Here is a 17,161-nt window from a genome sequence, read left to right as displayed (position 1 = left end):
AAACCAGCAGCTGCTCCAGTGGGAATCAGTTCCCTGTTTCGCCCATACGCTACAATTAGCAATTAATGACGGCTTTAAAAATGTGAACATCAACCGGGTGGTCGCAGCGTGCAGCAAGTTGATTTCTCACTTCCACCACAGCACAGTGGCATCTAATGCTTTAAAAATAAAGCAAGCGCTACAAAACCTCCCAACACACAAATTGATCCAATACTGCCGGACACGATGGAACTCAATTTTTGAAATGATGGAGCGACTGCACGAGCAGAGATGGGCTGTGACCGCAGCGCTTTCGGACAGGACGGTGACGAAGCTGGCCGATGCGAGGACCCTTGAGCTGAAGGACGAAATGTGGAAGAGCGTTGAAGAGATCTTGCCATCACTGAAGTCCCTCAAATGTGCGATCGCAGAAATCTGCACTGAGACTCATGTGTCTCTGTCCATGGTGCTCCCAGTGCGAAGAGCCTGCTTGAAAAGCATCTTGAGCCAATGGAAGGGGAATCAAAGCTTGTAGTGGACTTCAAGAGAATCGCCGGCTCCCTCCGAACCCGTGTAAGGCCGCTTGAAGAAAATATCAGCCAAGGTAATTAATTAAGCCGCTGGCTGTTTATTAATATTGCTTTGCTCTTTAAATAGTTATGTTTTTTGCCACTAAAACAAATTTACATTTATTAATTGTGTGTGTGTGTGTGTGTGTGTGTGTGCGTGTGCGTGCGCGCAGCAATCCTTGCTTCTGCGCTTGACCCGAGACACAAACACCTTCGGTTTTTGGATCCAGCACTTCGCCTCCGCACCCAAGAGAAGCTGTCGGAACTGCATGACGGGGTTACATTGCAAGGCCCAGATGACATGGGGGAAAGTAGTGAAGCACAAGCCTGCAGCGTCGAAAGCACTTCAGAGGCACTTGACACCCTCTTCGGGGAGGACTACTACGTAAATACTAGCGACGTCAACGAGCTAGAAGCGTATTTCAATGAGCCATGCATCCGTCCACATCAAAACCCCATGGAGTGGTGGAAGTCAAACGGGGATCGGTACAAAAAACTGAGCGTTCTGGCAAAGCAGCACCTGGTTATCCCCGCCACCTCCGTGCCAGCGGAGCGAGTGTTCTCTGCCGCGGGACTGATAGTTAATAGAATGCGCTCTCGTCTGTCTCCAGAGCACGTCGATATGCTGGTTTTTCTCACAAAGAATTGATTTCGGTTTTCGCATAATGTTTCGTTCAGTTTTTTTAAACCGTTACAGGCCTTTGTTCGGTGATTGTTACTGGCCTTTGTTCGACGCATATTTATTTGTTATTGTTAAGGATGTGTTTACTTTTGAACGTTAATAATATGTAATGTAATAATTAATAATAGGTTATATTAATAAATAATGAATAGTCTCTGATAACTCTGACTCTGACTGATTGAGAATAAGCATTAGGCTACATGTTGGGTTGGTAATATTGCCGTTAGCGTTAGGGTTAAAAAAAAAAAAAAAATAGATAAACGAGTACTCGATTGATCCTCGAGAATTCAATCGATCACTCGAGTTTGGAATTTACTACTGTGCCCATCCCTAGTTCAAATCAATTAAACTCAAGTTTCTAGAGATGCAATATAAAGCTTCCTGAGCATCTGCAAGTTTAACAGGGGTATTTTGAAAAGAATCTACTGGCATGAGCTGAATACGTTGTGTTTTTATCTCATATTCCAGGTGCCAATCAGTCAGTCTCCTGCAGTGGAAGCAGAGTCCAAGAAGCTCCCTGCTGCAGAAGACACTTCACCTAACGAGTCCGATTTTGCGGATAATGTTGGGACACAGGTAATAGCGAAGTGATGACACTGCTTCTTGAAACTGTGACATTCCTTGGGGGATTTTCAATCATCATGTTTGTTCACGAACTGCCACATGCAGTCCTAAACTCAGATTGTTAAGTAAATTAGCAATTCAGGAGGATGTTGACATCTCATTTTACAAAAGTATTCCAGTCAGAAATACTAAGCGGGATATAGTGCTTATAATAAACCTAGTATAACTCTTAGCAAAAACGAAGACAATAAACCACCAACATGACATCACAGTAACACCACTAAATACAAAATAAACATGGGACTAGATACTAAATAATAGCAGACTATTTTAGTGACAGGTGAGTGACAGGATGCACTAGAGTTTTGATGACAGTGAAGTGGTGAGTGTTTTGGCCAAAAGCGAAGGATTGTAGATGGATTATAGTGTGTTTGTATAATGGGACATGGTTAGTGGGTGGCACACTAGATATGAGCATGAACAAAACTGAATCCAATCGCCTAAATACAAAACTTTGCCTCAAACTCCCCAACAGACATTTACCCCAACAGACATTTAACAAAACCCCAGTCCAGTCAAGTACTTTTCCACCGTAGTCTCTGTGCATGTAGGCTACTGTGTGTATGCAAACTGTGTTCCTCTATCCACTGCCATCAATGGATATGACACAAAAGCGTGTTGCATTGTGCTACACAGCATTCTGGCATGAATGAGTTAACCACTGATTGTAAATGAGGTTTAAAAAACTTTGCTTACCACAGGGTGACACAGATCCCATATAGATTTTCTTCGCAAAAAATGGTCAGGCCCTGGGAAGAGGTCGCGAAGCTCTTCTCTCGAAAGCATCTTCAGTGCCTCCATATCGACATTGGCAGCTGTGTCACAAACGAGAGACAAAAGGTACAGAACATCAGCTGAATCAGATTAATCAACAGATGAGGTTCACTGATGCCCCAGTGACTGTCATTTAACATTATTTTAGTGTGTGGGAGATTCTATTAAAGAGTAAGTGAAAAGTATCTCAGGAAGTATTAGCAGGAATTTATTGTGGCTCAAGTCTGCTGTATGAGCTTGCTGAATGCCTTAGACAGGAGGGCGAACAAAACTGTATAGTGAATGCACAGCTGACACCAAGATTGACCCATAAGGTCACTTTCACTTTTGTTAGCGGCGTTTGACACAGTGAACCACCAGATCCTCCTCTCCACCCTTGAGGGGATGGGCGTCTCAGGCTCTGCACTCTCCCTGCTTGCATCCTACCTGACAGGCCGATCCTACCAGGTGACATGGAGGGGGGCCGTGTCAGAACCACGCACGCTGACTACGGGGGTTCCACAAGGTTCAGTTCTGGGCCCCCTTCTCTTCTCGCTCTACACAACATCTCTGGGTTCTGTTATTCGCTCCCATGACTTCTCCTACCATTGTTATGCCGATGACACCCAGCTGGTCTTGTCATTTCCTCCCGGTGACACCCAAGTGGAGGCACGCATTGCTGCGTGCTTGGCTGACATCTCGAAGTGGATGGCGACACACCACCTGAAGCTGAACCTGGACAAAACCGAGCTACTCTTCCTCCCGGGGAAGGGCTGCCCGCACCGAGACCTGTCCATCACCATTGATGATGCCGTGGTGACGCCAACTCGGACTGTGAGGAATCTGGGTGTGACCCTCGACGACCAACTGTCGTTCTCAGCAAACATTGCATCGGTCACACGCTCCTGCAGATTCCTCCTCTACAACATCAGGAGGATTCGCCCCTTCCTCACTGAGGAGACGGCGCAGGTGCTCATCCAGGCTCTGGTCATCTCCCGCCTGGACTACTGCAACTCACTACTTGCTGGAGCCCCGGCGTCGGCCATCAGACCTCTGGAGCTTGTCCAGAAAGCTGCAGCACGTCTGGTGTTCAATCGCCCCAAGTTCTCTCACACAACTTCCCTTCTCCGTTCCCTACACTGGCTCCCTGTAAGAGCTCGCATCCAGTTTAAGACTCTGGTGCTAGCCTACAGGGCAGTGAAAGGAACAGCTCCTTCCTATCTCCAGGCCTTGGTCAAGCCCTACACCCCTGCCCGACCACTTCGCTCTGCTGCCTCGGGCGACTGGTTGCCCCGTCGCTCAGAGGTCCCTGCGGCCGATCCACCCGGTCACAGCTTTTTCTGTCCTGGCCCCTCAATTGTGGAATGAACTCCCCACTGACGTCAGGACAGCAGAGTCGCTGCCCATCTTCAGGCGCAGGCTGAAAACTCACCTCTTCAGGAAGTACTACCCGGAGCCTTCCTCGTAGCACTTATGGCACTCGTATTAGTTGCTGCACTTACTGTATTCGTATCAGTTCGCTGCACTTATTGAATTTGTATTTGTTTACTGCACTTATCCTATTCGTAGTAGTTTGTAGCACTTACTATATTCGGATTAGTCTGTTGCAATTATTGTTTTCGTAGTAATCTGCCTCTGCACTATACTTTTGCTCTGGCTTATACTTTGAGATGCTTGTTTAAGAAAGGAGATGCACTTATGACTTCTGGTGACTAGTAGTTCTCTTGAATACCTATGTTGAATACACTTCCTGTAAGTCGCTTTGGATAAAAGCGTCTGCTAAATGACTGTAATGTAATGTAATGTAATGTTACTCACAGCAACATTCACATTATCTTCTGATCTGATCCAGTATTTGTTGATCCAAATATTTTTGGTCCCATTTGTCTAAAAATCCCACTCAGCAAGCTCATACAAGCCTATTGTAATGAACTAATGATATTAGCAGATACACAAATGAGAAAAAATCGACACATTCACTTAATTTACATTCACACATGAGCACCATCATCACTGTATCACGTTATCATGATTACCTGTTAAGATGTCTTTGGCCACACGGTCTAACTTATCCATATTGCCGTCCATATGCCCGTTGTGAGCAAAGCAGCTGGAAACAACTCACTCGTTAACTGTGAATAAAAACAAAATACTGTCAAAACAAGCTATACATTAGACAGAAAATCGTGCAGAGCCAGCCTTTAAAACCAGGCAGAATTGTTTAGGTAAAGTATAATCATTAACACTTCACATTATTTACGGCGGAGTATAGCCGCATTAGTCAAAGTAATCAACAGCATGTTTGAGACCAAAAATGGCCAATGCGAGGACGATGTCGCTATGCTCATGCGTCCCCCACGTGTTAACATGCAGACTAAAGGGAAACCTTATACTTGGGGATTCACGATGTCATTCATGCCAACCATTGCCAACAAAAGACAGCGTGTGAATGTATAACATATAATTAGCCGAGTAAAATATATCATGCGAGGTTACTACATATCATGCGAGGTTACTACATAAGGCAAACTGCACCAAAGGTATCATAGTTAGCATTAGCCATCTGGAGATTGTGCAAGGTGCACGAAGCTTTAGCCCCCTTTTCCAATAGGTTTATTTTTTTAATTTACCGGAACCTCGACTCCGTTAAAAATGTACTCAAATGATCTTTGACTGAAATAATCTCCAACCCTCTATGGTCTGAAAGTTTCATACACACCTGATAGCGTATCTGTATCTTCTGATATCTCCTCTTCTCACGTCCTTGCAGCAGCAGCAGCCAGGGTAAAAAGAACGCGCATATATTTTTAAACGGAGAAGTCGTTAGGCGAATCCAAGTCAGCCCGAATTGGGAGTGCATGGAATTGTGAAATAAAATCGAAGAGTTATGAAGTAGTCAACTATAGCAGTCAATAAAAGTTTCGTCTCCAGTTTTGAAAAAGAAATTGACTATTTGGGTAAAAGAGGCTGGGTGCAATCACACAATTCACATTAGGTCAGTCACCCCAACCCCCCGGTTTTGTATGGAATTGTCCATCGCGAGAAAGCGGGAAAGCGAAAACGCGGGATCTCAATCAATCAATGCATAGTTAGGAACACTTTGTGAAGATGGCTGGTTGGCGATGTGTGATTTGCTTTGCATTTATTGCACTGACTTTAAAAGTGTTTTTAAGCCACATTAACACGGCGCATGGACGTAGTCGAAACTTGCGTGTGATTTGTGGAATCGATGGGTGCAAAGAAGAATACCGGGTATTCAATTCATTCTATTATCACATCAAGCGTAGGCATGCAGCGTACCTCGCCAATGGTCGTCCGCCCAGGGATTTGATTCCAGTTAGCTCAAGGTGCCATGGGGGTGAACGATTCGACATGGGCCTACCTATTTTTTCCAACTGTATCACTCCAGCTACCCACCAAGTTCAAGATTCTACTCCAACTACCAATATGAGGCAGAACACAACGCAGGTTGACTTTAGAGAAGATGACGCTTGCCAGGAGAGCGGGGGATTGAACAACTGCAATCTAACAAGGAAAAGGTAGGCACACAAACATTGATCGAATTTCTTCAACCATTTGTAATGAATGAATGAATGCAAATCAATTGGTGTTGATAGCTAAGGCCTAGAAAAAAATGTTTTGGTTCCGGTTGAGTTTGCATCGTAGACTATCGCATCGGGCAATACACACACACGCCAGTGTCTCCATCTCCGCGTAGAATATTAGGAAAGCCCAACTATGTCACCGCAGAGTTACGCACCTATTCTGTAGATGCACCTATTCTGTCACGTTATTATGCTACAACATGCAAGTTAGCGTTGTAGCTCTTTCTTTTAAACCAACTTGCCTCGCAGCATTCTTGCAAACTAATACGATGTAGGTTCTTCTTACATAGCGAACCTCTCCCTGAAAAGGCCTGTCAAATGATAACTTTATCATTGTTGGCCACAGCCTACATCTGCACCGACACCGACACACACAGTAGTAGCCTACAGATGACCACCCGACTCGAAATGCAATAGACAACATTATGAGTATTCGCGATTTTTAATGAACATTATTATCGTCTCGTCATGTTGGAAGAAGGCTTCCATTCAGTCAGTAGGATAGAAGGGAAATGTTTTTGCCGAGGTTTTCCTTTACTCTTTCATTTACACTAGAATATTTCCCCTCTGCTCTGATCCACAAGTCAAGTAACGTGGAAAGCCCCCCTCCCCTCCTTTGATATGTTTTGTGTATCTGCCGCACGCACGCTGTCTGCGAGTTGGTACACACACGATAGAGAAGTAGACGAGATGTATAGTTGTTATAAGTAAGTTATGCTACAGTTACAAAAAAATCAGCGTATAAATAAATAAATAGATGAATAAATAAATAAATACCCTACCGACCCATGACCTAACCTGACAACCAACCGGAACCAAACTTCTTTTTTTTCTTAGGCCCAATGAGATGTGCTCAAAGCATTCACCTAGAAATGTTTATGTCTTGACATAATAGTCTAAATATGTTACTGGGGTAGGTCATGTGAGAAGGGCAGGTGAGTCCTGATGGCATTGTGTCAATTATGATAGGGCCTACTGTAATGGCCAATTATGTGGACTGCGTAACCCATTCTTAGGTCCTAGAACATTTTTGGGAACCACTTGCATAACCCATACACCGGTGTAAACTTAGTTGTGAATTTGAGCAAACCCAGAATGCATCATTGTCTGTAATGCAAGTGGCACTGGCAAAAACAACTTTGACAACAGTCATTTAACAAGCTGAATCTGCTACTTTAACAGGAATTGTCCAGACATGCAGCCGCCTTTACCGTGGATGTTCGTGAAACATGCTGTCTTTCTCGGGTAGGATATGCTTTTTTGTGATTTTATGGGTTTCACTGAGGACAGATCACATTTTTACTTAAATTGTATTTGCAATAAAAGATGTGAATACTACTTAAAATTCTTCTGAGTGACACATTTTATGTTTTCACCCATATCCTGTCATTCATAGTCTTTGTAATGCCATAATAGTGTGCTTTTCTGCCTCTTCTCACTACAGGGTAATACCAACAGGATTATAGGGAAAACCCAGCAGTTACAAATGGCTGTTGTAGGAACCTTGCAGGACAGAGTGATGGATGTCTTTGATAGACATGACCCTTCAGTCAGCATTGACCAGCTCCGAAATGAGATTTTGGCAACGTTTGAGGGTTTTCCAGATCCATTTTCCAACTTGACTACAACTTACATGCAGGACCAAACCATTGAGGAACTATTTAAACCAGTGGAACCAGAGGAGGTTATAATTTCACAAACACTGTGTAGAGTTAAGCGAGGCTCTTCAAGGGTTCTTACCATTAGAAACAAAGTTTTTTTATGTTCCTCTCATCAAGAGTCTACAGCAACTGCTATCCAACCCTAGAATTTTTAGCATGGTCAGTAATCCACCAGAAAATTGTAACAAAAATGGATATCTCCGTGACATTGTGAATGGCAGCCTTTTCAGAACTCATCCATTGTTTTCTGTTAAGCCAACTGCTTTACAGTTAATTTTGTATTCCGATGAAATAGAGATTTGCAACCCTCTTGGACCCCATGCCTCTATGAACAAGTTACTCATGTTTTATTATACTGTAGGAAACATAAACCCCAAGTTTAGGTCTAAGCTTGCTGCCATAAGACTTCTTGCCATTGCAAAAGCTAAGGATATCTCAGAGGCTGGTGCTGATGTTATATTAACAAGAATTGAACAGTATTTGAAGGAACTGTACAATGGTGTCAACATTCAAGTTGGAAATAGTGAGACTATATTATATGGTGCAGTAATATCAATATGTGGTGATACCCCTGCTCAGCATGACCTGGCCGGGTTTAAATCTGGAGTTGGGTTTGCTTTCAGTAAGTGTAGGCATTGTGAGTGTGACTTTGAGACAATGCAAAACCAATTTGATGAAAATAGTTTTACCCCAAGAACATTACAAAGTCACATCAGGCAGTGCAGAGAAATAGAGAGGGCCAGTACAGACTCTCTTAAAAATGCCCTCATGACTACCTATGGTATAAAAAGAAGGAGTAAACTTTTAGATTTTCCAGGCTATGATCTCATTCAACAAACCCCTCAAGATATAATGCACATCATGCTTGAGGGTTTTGTGCAACAGGAAATAAAATGTGCATTAAAGCACATTATTTTGTCAGGGCATATTGATCTAGACTCTATAAATTCAGTTATACAAGGTTTTCCATATTCAAACAGGGATATAAAAGACAAGCCATGTCCAATCAGTGTGAGTACAATGGCTTCTGATGATAACAAACTAAAACAGTCTTCTGGACAGATGCTGATATTTCTGAAGATATTCCCTTTTATTATGAATAGCATCAAGGACAATGTCTATGTACAGTTTATCATCGAATTAATTCAAATAACTCACATTCTTTTTGCTCCTATTGTGATGACGGAAACCTTACAAAAACTGAGAGTATTGATAGAGCAGCATCTGAAACAATTTAGGCAACTTTTCCCAGACAACAACATAACCCCTAAGCAACATTATATGATACATTTACCCTCACAAATTGAAGCACTGGGTCCTTTGACGAGACACATGTGCATGAGGTTTGAGTCTAAGCATTGTTTTTTTAAACAGTGGTCCTCTAAATTAAATTATAAAAATGTCTGCAAATCTCTTGTAAATCATAGCAAAATTGTCGAAAGTACCTATCAAACAAACAATATATTTGCTCATGAAAAAGAATTAGGCCCCACATCAGCGGTATCAGAGGCCTCAGAGGCATGTCGGTTCAAAGATTAGAGATTTTTTGAATATTGACAGTTTCCATCATGTAATCTCTGTGAAATGGATGTCTCTTAATGGCAACAAGTACATTAGTGGAAAGACTTTAATAATCACAGACTCAAATGATGGGCTCCCTATTTTTGGACTAATAAGTAATATTTATGTTATTGATTCATCTTTATTTTGCTGTGAATATCAAGTGTTTGACACATTGAAATGGGATACAGATTTACAATCATATGAAATTGCTGTGCCAAATGCTGCACAGGCAACAGAGTTTATAGATTTAGAAAAACTACCTGATTACACTGCATACCACCCTGTACCATTCAATAGTAAAACATATGTTTTGAGAAAATATGACCTAACTGACGTTTTGTTGTATGAGAAGGTATGATGTATTAAAATAAATGAGTGAATCAGCACAGAAGAAATAGTTTGCTTTATTTACTGTATGTTAATCCTTAAGGCAGAGCTTCTATTATAATAAGCTTATATGTATGATGTACTGTAGTTATGATGTATTGTAGTTTACTTTGTTCTGCAACGTGAACGGGCCACCGGTGAGGTTCAGAATCTCAAAGCTAAATCATGAATGACAATCTCAATGACCCTATCAATTCAGTGTTTCCCATACATAGACCATTGTGTGGCGCGGCGCCACAGAATCAACATCGAGCGCCACGAATTGATTCTGTCTCTTTTTTTTTTATAACGCGATTTGGAAATATAAAAATCGTTCCGTTCATTCATCTCCGCATAGCACTCGTTCTCCCTGTCGTACACACACACACACACACACACACACACACACACACACACACACACACACACACACAGCCAAGTCTACTGCCAATTCACACAAAATAAATAAGTTCATACACATACCATTTTATGACCGCTGATCTTCTTTTTCCTTTTTGCCGCCTCTAGATTGTTGTTGTTGACGCTGCTGCGTCTGGTCGTACGTCCTGATAACGTCTGTACGTCATACGACGTCTTCTCTAGTGATGCGTTAAATGACTACCGTAATAACTGGTGTTTGAGTCTGCGCGCATTTTTCCCCCATTCAGTGTCAAAATCGGGGACATTTCCGGGGACAGCTTTGACCGGGGACCAGTGGCGGAGCCAGAATAATTTTATAGGGGTGGCCAGACTGGGACCAAAATTCACATAGTGGTGGCCACATAAATCAGAAACATGATTGTTTTCATTAAGCATCTAAAGTCGGCTTTACCTGATAGTATTAGGCCTTTTCATACCACTGACATGGTTACCAGGCAGCGGAAAAAACGGTAGGCCTACTAGTTTATTCTAACTATTCTAGTAGTCCCAGTCCCCAATCCCATTTTACTAAATTGATGCAGTTAACTTAAACATACCCATCTAGAGGGTACATCTAGAGAAAATAAGTCCATTATTTTAGTGTCTCATTTCTCCTAGGACAAAATCACTGTGAGCACAAGAGTCAAAAATAAATGAATTGATGTTTTTATTTACCATCTCTTAACAAAATAAATTGTACATCATTCAATTTGCATCAAATGTGAGTTCAACGAAGTCCTGAAGGAGACAAAATGCTTAAACATGAAACTGAATTACATGAAATGGATTAAAAGGAAGAATGAAATATACATCTGAATAAATGTTGGTCTGCACAGATGCTTATGGGAGAAATAAATACAGATTTGAATGTTCTGTAGATGGTATGGAACTGTCTGTCTGTCTGTGTGTGTGTGTATGAAACATTTTTCAATTTTCTGAACAGCAGCTATGTATCAACTAGAACTCCACACAACATCATAAAAGTGTAACCCTTGGCTATACAGGTTTTTCAGGGGCACAAATATGGTCCAACAATAAACAGATAAACACACTGACTTATGATAATGATCAATCAAGAACCTATGTAAGTTGTATTCTTCGGTTCAATTGGCCAAAGTGATTAACAAAGTCATCCAGGTTAAGTGATTTTACTCTTCGAGACTCAACACTTAGAACTCCCAAATTGCTCAATCTATTGTCATCCATCCTTGATCTCAAGTATGATTTGATCAGTTTAAGTGCAGAGAAGCTTCTTTCACACGTAGCAGTGCTAACGGGAATGGTGACTGCAATTTTATACAACCTAAAAAGCTCATGGAAAACTTCACAGCATGGCTCAAGGAATTTTGTCACATCTAATATACTCAAGGGCTTTTCCAAGCCTGCTTGGATTTTTCGATCCAATATCCGCCTGAACTGGTGTAATTCATGACGGATATCATCTGTATTGCAGTCATAAAGTTCTGCAAACGGAAGCAACGCTTCCTCATTACAGAAGTGATCACTTTTGGGATTTAAGGCCTCAATGCCGCGCATGACATCACAATTTGCCCTAGAAAACCTTCGTTCAATTTCACTCAACATCACATCGATGGTTTTGTAAAATATCTGGCTTCGGAACACGTCTTTGTTTTTTTCTGAACGACCACCTAGTGTGGACATCACATGTGAATTATCTAGCCTTTTGCTCAGTAGTGTTCTTCTTTGGCTGGGCTGGACTTCGATGTTGCACTGTTGTGCTGTATCAATGACTTTATTCCATAACCCATCGAAGTACTCTTCATTTCTGAAAGTTTTGAGATTATGGACCAGTGCCTCAACCAAGTCTATAGCTAGACCAAGGTCTATGTTTTGACTCTGGAGTGCCTCTGATAAGCATTTCACCTCCCCAAAAAGCTTGGTGAGCATTACCAGGAGTACCACAAACTCCAGGTCAAATAAGGCCAAAAGGCTCCGTGCCTCAACTGAACGGTCACCACTTTCACTGACATCTATCTCCTCAAGTACACAAATGATGGCTGGAAGCCTATCAAGGATGGTTTGGCATGCCTTCTGCCGACAGGCCCAACGTGTGTCACTCAATTTTTGTAGCTCCTTAGGAGGTGCTCCTTCATACAAACGTTTCTGTGTATCCAGCCACTTTGAGTGAACGTATGACCCGGACATGAAATTGTACAATTTCTGTACAGCAGAAAAGAAGTTTTCAACCTCAGGGACAATCTTTACAGTGTCTACAAGCACTAAATCAGACAATGTGCATTACAATGCACATAGAAGGCTTTACTTGCCAGCTCCTTCATGCGAGCCTGAACGCCACTGTTCTTTCCGCGCATGACTGACGCCCCATCATATGCCTGTCCAACAAGATTTTGTTTATATTCCAGGCCATACCGCTCTAGTATGTTAACTATTCTCTGAGTCAACGCAGCAGCATCGAGTTCTTTTAATGCCTCAAAGTGAAGAAAGCTCTCTTTCACTTCTCCACGATAATAGTATCGTAGCACAAATGACATCTGTTCCTTCTTACCAATGTCTTTGGTTTCGTCTGCCATAAGGGCAAAGACCTGGGACTCTTTCACTTCTTTGATGATGGTGGATCGCACCATCTCAGCCAACGTATCCAAAACCTCGTTTTGGATTTGATGGCTGGTGTATTTTGCATTTCGCACGGCGTTCATTTTCTTTTCAACTACGGGGTCATGATTGGCAAGAAGCTCCAATATTGCAAGAAAGTTCCCCCTGTTGTCAACTTCCTCACTTTCCCTATGGCCTCTTTGGGCAATGTTTTGTGTGGCGGTTAACAATAACACCTCTGCAACACTTTTAATGTAATGACGATTTTCTTGGACGAGTTTTGAGTGGTCCTGCGACAATATGTTCAACAGAGAGGTGTTCTCTTGTCCAGCCTTCTCAAAATCTCTCCAAGCCAACACTGCATTGCTGTGTGCCTCTGATTTTGCATGGGCAGCAAAGCCCCCATCCTTGTACATGGCCTTTTTCCAATTTCTAAACCCTATACCAGTGAAGGTAATTTCAGAATTTGGAAGGCCAAAGTGCCTACAGGCGTAACAAAACACAGCATCCTTGCACACAGAGTATTCAATCCATGAGTGTTGCGCATACCATGAGGCATTGAAATTTCTTCTCCTATCACCAAATGGGGTCCTAGGAAAGTCTTTGAGCTGTGGCTGGACGGGGCCATCCACTCTCGATCTAGAAATGTCTAAGACAAGAACAAGATCTATAAGCCATCAACCATGTCACCAATTATCTCTATATTCAACATGCACAACATGCACACATATGAATGTGATTTATATACCCGAAGGAGCCTCTTCCACCACAGGATTAGTCATCTTGTCCTGTTGATCATCCAGGCACGGTCTGATGACACCTGTCGGTGTAACCACAAGATAAAAATATAGCTGCGAGCAGCAATGTGGGTGTCAAGCAGACTAGGACTCCATAAACTTATTTTGGTGGACAGACATAATCGGTTAGGGGGCTACATGATGACCGTCTCAGTAATTTCACCTACAATGAAAGCTATTGAAAAATGGTTATCACAATGAAAATACATTGAAGTTGCTTTCTAAGGGCCGGAATAGACTTGCTGCGAACAACGCCCCCCCAAGGCGTTGATGCCCAATTATCATCGGGCATCACCAGGATAGGGTCATAAGCAGTGTGAAATGTTATGCACAATGGGTAACAACATGGGCATACTATTTACCTTGTGAAGTGCTAGGCATGGGCTGTGTTGCAGCATCATTGTCAATGTCTGAAACATACAGTTGTCATGGTAAGTCAACGGTCATCATGGCAAGTCTTAGTGTTTTTATACAGGTATTTTAAGTACATCAAGCACAATAATATATCATATAACACATATTGTCTGTGGAAGACAGAATTCTGCACACATGGAGGGCTTACAGTCAGAGTGAGTTGTACCTGTAGGTTTGTTTCCTTGAGAAATTAGGAAGTCTGACTCGCTCTCACTCTCAGGCTGCACCTCCCTCTCAGTGTCTCTCTCCCTCACTCTCAACCTCTTACTCTCGTCCTGTCTTGCCACATCACTGTCCCTTGTTTCCTTACTTGGCTTTTTGCTAAAGTATGAGGTAATTTTTCTTTTCATTCTGCCTGACAGGTGAAGAGAGCAGATATATATCAACCACATTATTGGGGTTTAGATCATGCCCACAGGCAGCTTGCAAGTTAACATACATCATTTCATCTTGGAACAAAACACTGATGCTACTTCTGTTGGCCACTCAATGATACTTTTTGTAACAAATAAACAAACGAACAGAAATATTCATTCTATGATACAATTGTGAGGCAACAGATATAATGAATCAATACATGGGTATTATTCTCAGAGCCTTATCTAGACACACAACATGGCGATTTGTAAACCAATAGTTTTTGCTTAGCATGCTAGCGCTAGTGAGCTTAATTACATTGCTAATTTAAGCAAAATCTTTCAACACCGTCGTTTTCAAAAGAATGAGCTTACATATACTTACCTCACACTCTGGGTGGAAACCTCCTCCACACGTGTTAGATAGCCTCTAGAGTTGCATCCATCCATGTGGGATCCCGCACACACGCATTGGAAGCTCCCGTTTTGTGTTGCAGTAAAATGCGTCCTCAAGGGAACGACAGCTATGCGAAAATAGCGTTCCGATTTTTTTTTTTTTTTTGTTTTTTTTGGCCCGGTCTTAGGGGTGGCCAGCGTGGTGGCCGAAGTTTGACCAGGGGTGGCCACGGCCACCCCTGGCCACCACATGGCTCCGCCACTGCCAGGGACAGATCACCGAAAACGGGGACTGTCCCCGGAAATCGGGGACGTCTGGTCACCGTACTCTGGACTAGAACCAGCAACCCTCCAGACTGAGATACAACTGGAACTATTGATTGAATTTATTTCAGACATTCAAATACAAATTAAACATGTGAAAAATACAAAACAAAAAGAAAAGGACAAATATTTAATAAATTAACTTCCTGTGTTCCTCATCTTTTTATATATCTATATACAATTTTCTTTATGACACTATATTTGATATTTACAATCCATACATATACAACTTAAATAAAATAAATACTATATATTTTATAATTTACAATATACAATCCATATATATACATATATATACACATGTCTATTTTTATAATTTGATGTACTATATTTACACTTTATATATAATTTCTATTGATTTATAATCCTAATGTAGTTTGGTACAGTATGTTTACAATTATACATTTAATAAATATATATATATATATATACACAAATATATGCACACACACACATATATATACACATATATATAACTATACACATATACAGAACTATATATATATATAACTATAACTATATATAACTATATATATATATATATATATATATATATATATATAAAACTATATCTGTCGTTTTCAAAATCCTTGAAACAGGATGGTTTTTCCGAGTTTTTTTCGGGAATTTCCTCTCTGCCAGGTAAGCGAGGTTAATTTGGCGATATGATGCAGCCGTATTCGCATAAAGACAGAGACAACCAGCGACAGGAGGAGGGACAGGTGATTGTCGATGCCAAACTGGCTTTCTTGGACATGGCTCCCCAGTGCAAAGACGTCCTCTGTCCCGATTTCCTCTCTGACAAAGTGGGCTACAACAACCTCATCAGGGGCTTTCCCTGGAGAGTGTTGACGAATGGCCCTCTCCGCAGCTCTCACCACCTTCAAAAAGAGAATTAGAAAATGTTAAAGCTGTGACTGTATGAGGATGGGTTGGGCTGTTGGTCATCGTTGGGCAGCATGCTAGCTGTGTACAGAGGAGCTGATGGATGTTTTTACTGACCTTTACAGTTCCTTTTGAAGGAATCATCAGCCCACCGTTGTTACGAAGTTCCAGCAGATGGTAGCTCTGGTCAAATGGGACAGCTACAGCATCTGTCACCAGGCTGGCACGGCACACATCACAGGACAGGCTGCGAAAAATACACCGGACAACGAACCCAGCAATGTAGACCAGTGCGTTGTCTACTAGACCACCAAAGCGAGTCGGGAGGTAGCTGTGGTCCCCTACAAGGGCCGAAATGTTCAGGAATGGAGAAACCAGCTCTTCAGCAGTGGCGGCATCTGCAGAGGACATCTCAGCAGCGGAAAGGGAGACTCTGGTGTAGTGCTCAGCTGACAGGGTGACAGTGGCATCCTGTCCTCTCACGTTGCCAGAATCCACAGGCTTGACACCACATCTATACATGAGCTTGCGGAAGATACCCTGGAACTGTCCAGCAGTTGGGTTGTTATTCCAGCCTCCTAATGAGAAACAAACAGCAACATACAACCCTTTAAGATATTTAAATCGTGTCGTGTAAATCGTGTTTTCCTTATATGAATAGAGGAGACATGAGTGGTAGAGTAGGAAGGATATCAAACCCAACACAGGGCTACTTAACATTGAGGCAATTAACTTATTCCATAGTTATAGTAGACCACACACAAAAACGCCACAAAGGGATATGACCTATTGTCTTGCTCCCTTTTATTTTTTGTGAGGAAAGTATTACTCATCTGCCTGATCCCATCCAGGGGCGGACTGGGGGAAAAAAGTGGCCCGGGAGTTTCTGTCAGACCGGCCCACTCAATACACGGCGCGCGGCCCACTAAGTACACGCCGCGTTGCCCACTCAATGGATCGCGCGTATCGAACAGTCAGTGGCCTTCTGGGAAAAATACCCATACACTTAACATTATTTTGGATGATTACAAAGAAATTACATCATATATGTATGTTTGTTTTTTAATAACATTTGGATCCACCAATTTGCCTGGATGGACACATGGAATAAAATGATTATTGGCTATTGTAACACTCCAAGGTAGGTATAGTTTGCTAGATGAATATGCTTAACTCTTGGCTAGTATCAGATG

General features: G+C 42.0%; 1 protein-coding gene and 1 long non-coding RNA gene across 2 annotated transcripts; both read right to left on the bottom strand.

The window, feature by feature from the left end:
• Positions 1-13,392: 13,392 nt before the first annotated feature.
• LOC129105103 (uncharacterized) lies at positions 13,393-14,855 on the bottom strand. Its single transcript, XR_008531813.1, has 4 exons — positions 14,749-14,855; positions 13,956-14,003; positions 13,545-13,616; positions 13,393-13,445 (listed from the first exon to the last, which is right to left on the bottom strand). It is a non-coding gene; the product is annotated as an uncharacterized LOC129105103 (long non-coding RNA).
• Positions 14,856-15,663: 808 nt separating this feature from the next.
• On the bottom strand, positions 15,664-16,744 carry LOC129105099 (uncharacterized). Its single transcript, XM_054615986.1, has 2 exons — positions 16,086-16,744; positions 15,664-15,964 (listed from the first exon to the last, which is right to left on the bottom strand). Exons 1-2 carry the CDS (start codon positions 16,686-16,688, stop codon positions 15,665-15,667), a joined length of 903 nt encoding a protein of 300 aa, XP_054471961.1. The 5' UTR covers positions 16,689-16,744; the 3' UTR covers position 15,664.
• Between the last annotated feature and the right edge of the window lie 417 nt (positions 16,745-17,161).

The sequence above is a fragment of the Anoplopoma fimbria genome, chromosome 16, assembly GCF_027596085.1.
Source record: "Anoplopoma fimbria isolate UVic2021 breed Golden Eagle Sablefish chromosome 16, Afim_UVic_2022, whole genome shotgun sequence".
NCBI classification, from domain to species: domain Eukaryota; kingdom Metazoa; phylum Chordata; class Actinopteri; order Perciformes; family Anoplopomatidae; genus Anoplopoma; species Anoplopoma fimbria.
This window is presented reverse-complemented; position numbering and strand designations above follow the sequence as displayed.

Bases quoted from the DNA above. Each gene is read 5' to 3' on its own strand.
- LOC129105099 (XM_054615986.1), bottom strand. From the start codon at position 16,688: ATGTTAAGTAGCCCTGTGTTGGGTTTGATATCCTTCCTACTCTACCAC. The intron at 15,965-16,085 runs GTCAGTAAAAAC...CTCTTTTTGAAG, and splicing joins CTTCAAAAGGAACTGTAAAG to GTGGTGAGAGCTGCGGAGAG.